This window comes from Bactrocera latifrons, unplaced genomic scaffold (assembly GCF_001853355.1).
Source record: "Bactrocera latifrons isolate USDA-ARS-PBARC rearing strain unplaced genomic scaffold, ASM185335v1 scaffold_27, whole genome shotgun sequence".
Classification (NCBI taxonomy): domain Eukaryota; kingdom Metazoa; phylum Arthropoda; class Insecta; order Diptera; family Tephritidae; genus Bactrocera; species Bactrocera latifrons.
In genome coordinates, this window is record NW_017536296.1 from 2,101,131 (window position 1) to 2,107,156 (window position 6,026).

Sequence of the window (6,026 nt, forward strand, 5' to 3'; positions counted from 1 at the left end):
AAAAAAATTTTATGAACAATTGAAAATTCAATAAAAATACCGCAATACTTTTTTGACAACCAATATATATCGGTTAATGTGCAAAATAGAGGGAAAATCGAAAAGTCTTTTCGTATTTCTAATCAAATTTCTAGTAATTTAGTTATATTTAGAATGAATATTTAATGAACCAAATATGCATATTCGAGCGACCACGTTTTGCCATTTTTCTGCTAGAGACATTATTCCATCAATGTAAAACCTTTCGGCGAAAAACTGCGATAACTAATTTTCACAGGCTTCTCTTGAAGCCATCTTTACTCCATTAAGAGAGTTTTACATTGAACGAAACAAATGGTAGTTAGATTTTACAAAGTCAGGGCTATATGGTGGATGCAGCAAAAGTTCCAAGCCAAGCTGTCACAGTTTTTGCCGATGTGTGTGGTCTGCCGTAGTCTTGTTGGAAGACGAAACTCTTTCTGTTGATCAGTTCAGGTCGTTTTTTCGATTGCTTGCCTCAATCTCTTCAGTTGTTGACAATAAAATGTAGAATCAATCGTTCTACCCGACTGAAGCATCTCGTAGTGGATGATTCCTTTGCAATCCCACCAAACACTCATGATAACCATTCGATGCATGGTTCGATTTCATTTTGTTTCAGCAAAGAATCGCAAATGCTTCTGTTCCGTATATTAAACAGACACAGACAATTCACGTTCGAGCTTCTGTTTGTAGTCAGCCTTTTTTTAAATGGTTCAAAACCGTTTGATGATGAATGATAAGTTCGTTATCGATGTCATGGCTGCGAAAAGAATTTTTCGACTACACAATATCCGAGCAAAACTAAATGAAAGTATAGTATAAAGTATATAGTATTATATATATACCACTTTTGGGCTGAAAGATCGACGTATTGGCAGCTCTCCCATACTTGTACGATGTACTTGTTTTTTTGTTTTTTTTTCTAAATTAATAAATTTGTGGAATTAAATAATGTTGATTTAATTACTTAAATTGTTTAACATTGACATTAAACCAATATAATCATTTCCGATTTCCAGATTCCACCGCATATTCTTTGGAAAATCGCGACATCTCACGCGTTTCGAGCGAGAAGAGCATAACTTTCGTATGAATTTCTCCTGGTGGTTTATGTGTTTCAAGAATTGGCGTTGGGAACACAACTATATGATCCAACCAGATATTAAACTCAAGTATAGCGTGCTGGTTTCATATATAATTATTCTGTGCACAATCGCCATGCAGTCCATTAACGCCAAGTAAGTGAGCTGAGTTAAAATACTCTCCCTTAGGTACGCGTAACGGTAAAAATTAATTTCATTTACAGACAAAGTCTAAAATTTTGGGTCTTAGTGGCTATTGGAAACATATTGATGTTGTTAGTTCTGGGCTTGGTCTGGTACAAGAAATTGTGGGAGGTCTGCCGAAAAAATTGGTTTCACATGAAACCGCGCAATAAAGTTAGTCGTTGGATTTATGGACTCTCCGAATTCACACAAAGGGTCTTCAATGTACGCATTTGCATTTATTTGTGCATTTTAATACTACAGTTAAGCTATACACTAATACAACTGGTAAGCAAAGTAATTCGTAGAGGTTGTAATATTGTTTGTATTTGAGGCTAAGTCATTATTCGTCTAATATACATTTAATCAGTTAGATTGCGATCGCTTTCAAATTGAAAATCAAGAAATTGAGATTCTACTTTTTGAGGATGGTACCCGAGATATACTGTGCTTCAATACCTGGGTGGGTACTTCTGTGATATTAAATCATCTATATGTTTTCATATTCTTACCGATGTTTTCATTTCAGGCTGTCACCGAGTGCATTATTATGAATCTATTTCTAAATTTCCTATTCTCGGGCATAACTTATATTATTAAAATAGCTGTCGGCCTTTTCACACTCATTAGTTACATCATTATCATAACGGTTTTGTATGACTTTGTCTACGAACGCAGCCTGACTTGTAATACTCATCTTTATCCCGAATACTCGCATATATTTGTGTCCGTTCTGACGCTTATCGTAATAAACATGATCAGTCGGCAAAAAGAGTTCATCTCCAGGGTGGATTATTAGTAAGTACCGTTTAGTATTGAAAGCTTCTTATGTTATTTTTCTACTGGGCATTATTCCTGCTATTTCCCATTTTTAATACGCTTCTATTTTAGTTGGAAACGAGAATTGAAGAAAAAACAGGAAAATGCCAAACTAACAAATGAGACGATTTCCCGATTGGTCAGCAATATTTTGCCATCGCATATAGGTGAGGAATCTACTGATTTAATAAAATTATGTTAAGGCCAATATATGTTTAATAAGTAAGGAAGGGCTATGTTTGCTTACAACCGAACATTTCACAAATTTGCAAAGAATAAAGTTAGAGAAAAACCTACAGGTACATTAGGCCTGTTAGTTATATGGGGCCTAGGGCGAGTTTTCACTCAATTTTATTCATTCTAAGCACAAAGATGCTCCATTACAAGGAAAACGCGCTCTCGCAATTTGTTTAAGATAACTCACGTACTGGACGATATATGCGGCATAAAATCATCCGGAAGTTCCAAAGTCTTTATATTAGGTATATGGATGCTATGTGAAATTTTTGCCAAATTTTAACCGTTTTTTCACAAAAATACTCAGTCTTAATATCATTAAGAAAGAATTCTCTCTGCATTTTAATTATATATCTCTCATATTCATTAATATTTTTTGTCAAAAGTCAACTATATTATTGGGGTTAATATATTCGGTACCTAGAGGCTGGAACTGTTTTGTCCCGAATTGCATAATTTCTGGAAATATAGTGGCATTCTTCAAAGGTACTATTCATGCAATGTTTTGGCAATGTAACTTTATTTAAAAGAGGGCATTGCCACGCCTATCGTCCGAGTTTGACAACGGCTCATACAAAGCCCTCTCATACCATCATATAGTAACTGCTGAGATGTTTCTACCTCATCATTGCAAAAGCTGAACAATGAAGAAGAAAATATTTTAATGTCTCCATCTCACCTTCTTCTATACAATTAATACAGTTTGCGTCCGAATGAATTTTTGGCCTTACACCACAAATCGGGCTGGGTTAGAGGGTACTTTCTCTTCTCACTTAGCAATCACGCTTTAAAACTGAGGCTCAGCTATGCCGATATTCACCTTGTGCATTCAATGTAGGTTTGTTATGTGCTTCTTAGGCTGATTAGTGAAATAATTATGTGTAGTCAATTAACTAGTAATTTTGACAATCTTTAGTAGTAAGAGCTTAGAAAGTCTACATAAGTAAAATAACTTCTCAATAATTTTAATGATGAAACTATTCAGTCTAAAGATCTAAAAAAAAGATATTTTACTATGGAAACCTTTAAAAAATACCACAATTTTTTCACAGCACCACCTATCCAGAATTTTATGTAGAACTAAAAAGTTTATCAAGTGCAACTAGTATTTATTAATTTAAAAACTGAGAATCATTGCTCAAAATAGTCAGTGTTATGGATGTTAGTCGACTCGGTTTGACAATTAAAAACATTTCTCAGTCGTCCTGTACCCAACATAACCTTTTTGTTTCATTTTTAGTATTAATAAAATGTATTTATTTTTTTAGTCGACATTTATATGGACAATCAGTTGACCAACAAGCTCTACTACGAGGAATACTCGAATGTGGCTGTAATCTTTGCGACTATATTGAATTTCGACATTGAAGTTGTCGGCATGCGCGTTTTAAACGAAATCATTTGCGATTTCGATGAAGTGGTAAGCTAGTCTGTATTTAAACTCTTTATAATCATTTAGACTACCCTCAATATATAGTTAAGCTCATTCAAAGGCGTCCATAAAATTGAGAAAATCAAAGTCGCCGGCTGGACGTATATGGCGGCCTGTGGACTGAATACCACCGGCACGGGGCATAGAGGTTCGCTAGAAAGACGCGCGAGTGCTTTCTCATTCGCCTACAATTGGCGGAGAGATCATTTGGGTAGGTACATTATTGACTGCATTTAAATTTAAAATTTATTAATTTTTATTTTTATTTATTTATTTTTTTTGACGTTGCATAACACCAAGCCAATAGAACAGCAAATATCAGTGACTTATTTGGCGCTGTTACGGATAAGTCTTCAACGACCGGCGGCACCACTCGACGCCGATCGGTGCGCATGTTCAACGATGGCGAGGAGCCGATCATCGATGACGACGTCGTTTACGTTATGGCACGCTTCGGTTTGAGTCTGTTGCGTGCCATGGACAACTTCAATAAAAATAATTTCTACCACGACAGCGAAAGTCAAGTCATTGGCGATTTACGGCTTGGTAAGTAGTATTTAAATTATTTGAAAAGCAAAATATACATTATTGACTTGCGCTTCACATAAGGTATAGCGAATGGTCCCGTTATGGCCGGTGTTGTTGGCTTATTTAAGCCGCATTATGATATATGGGGTAATGCTGTGAATATGGCGGCGCGCATGGACTCCACTGGTGTGGCTAATCTAATTCAAGTCACTGAGGAAACTGCCAACATTTTGACCCTACACGACATCCATTGTGTATACAGAGGCATAACATTTGTTAAAGGACGCGGTTCCATACCGACATATTTCATAGATATTGATGATCGTTTGCAATTTAGAAAGTCGACAATAACAGAAACCGATATTGATCCATTATAATAATGTGGCAGCTAAGTGATTATGACTGAATTTGCAATATATTATATATTATAATTATTATCATAAGCTAATGTGAAAGAAAATAAATATATTTATATTTAAATACATTTTAAAATACTTGTTGAAAAAGAGATTATATTATGCGGCAGCTTCAAAGGGAAATTCAACGTATTAGAAATGCAAATTTATCAAACTCCATTGATATTTTTAACAATTTTCAGTTTAGCTAAATAAAACCAAACAATTTTTATACAGAAATGCCACGCGTTAGCAACTCTATTGAGGAGCAATTCCAATTACTGGTATTCAAAGAAACTGGAATGACCGTACTACAACTTGCTACGAGACTGAAAATGATCAACAATTCGATCGAAAACTTTCTAATGTTAGTCAAAATTATGTTAAAGCACCACGAACTAGCCGACCATCCTAATAAAATAGAAAAAAGTTTGACAAATTGGGCGATTGGTGTTTTATAAGAACATAGGATAAGATAAGACAAATAGACGAGGATTGCACCGGTACCTTAGAGAGATAATGTTTATTTTAAATTAACCTGCCGATTTCCAATATTCCTATCATAATATTCGTCGGGAGAAAGAATTTCGATCCACCAGAAATTTTCAAAGACGATCGCTTATGATATTGGTTGCATTCTGACATCATGGAAAGATTCCAGTTTTTTTTATCCAATGGCGCCAATTGAGCCCGAAGGGCACACTGTTATCTTACCAGACAGACGGACACACTAAGCAGAGTAAGAGGAAAGTGTATATATATCCTTTTCCACTCCATTGGAAAGATCAGGTGAGAAGGACCTGGTTTCCAATAGGCGACCATCAGCAAAAAAGGAAGTACGACTAGCGCGCTATTGTAAATTCGGAAATAACCGCGAAAAGGGGTATTTACGCCAATAAAGGAGAAGAATATTTTTTTGTGGTTTCCGATGTTTCTTTCTGGGTGTTACAGACTTCATAGCAATTTTAGTGAAGACTCAGCATAGCAATAAGCTACAGCTCCGTCAGAATTTTCATCCAAACAGAAGACAGATAACAGAAGTATCCGAAAGCCAAAATTCAGAGATTACTAGCTTATTATAAAAACTGTTTTGAAAGTACCCGAACTGCATAATTTTCACATATCACTGTTTTCACTGAAACTATAGTACCAGCCGTAAAGGACGATAGAAGAGAGAAATCTTATCCAATGATGATCTTAGACAAAACAATATAGAAGCTTATATACTTCTTCTATATTGTTCTATAATTTTCTTACATAAATTAACCAGGTGCGCATTTTGAGATCGCATTTAAGATTTATCTCGTAGACAATGTGATATCAAAACAC

The 6,026-nt window shown here is 35.2% G+C and overlaps 1 protein-coding gene across 1 annotated transcript in view; it reads left to right on the forward strand.

Moving 5' to 3' along the window:
* The window catches only part of LOC108969888 (adenylate cyclase type 2-like), a 9,348-nt gene extending 4,669 nt beyond the window's left edge, over positions 1-4,679 (forward strand). Inside the window, exons 11-19 of the mRNA XM_018934874.1 lie at positions 1,041-1,259; positions 1,328-1,574; positions 1,657-1,749; positions 1,816-2,084; positions 2,178-2,272; positions 3,611-3,762; positions 3,820-3,985; positions 4,075-4,320; positions 4,384-4,679. Of these exons, the coding sequence (XP_018790419.1) occupies positions 1,041-1,259; positions 1,328-1,574; positions 1,657-1,749; positions 1,816-2,084; positions 2,178-2,272; positions 3,611-3,762; positions 3,820-3,985; positions 4,075-4,320; positions 4,384-4,679 (1,783 nt within the window). The remainder of the gene's footprint in view (positions 1-1,040; positions 1,260-1,327; positions 1,575-1,656; positions 1,750-1,815; positions 2,085-2,177; positions 2,273-3,610; positions 3,763-3,819; positions 3,986-4,074; positions 4,321-4,383) is intronic.
* The last annotated feature ends 1,347 nt before the right edge of the window (positions 4,680-6,026 follow it).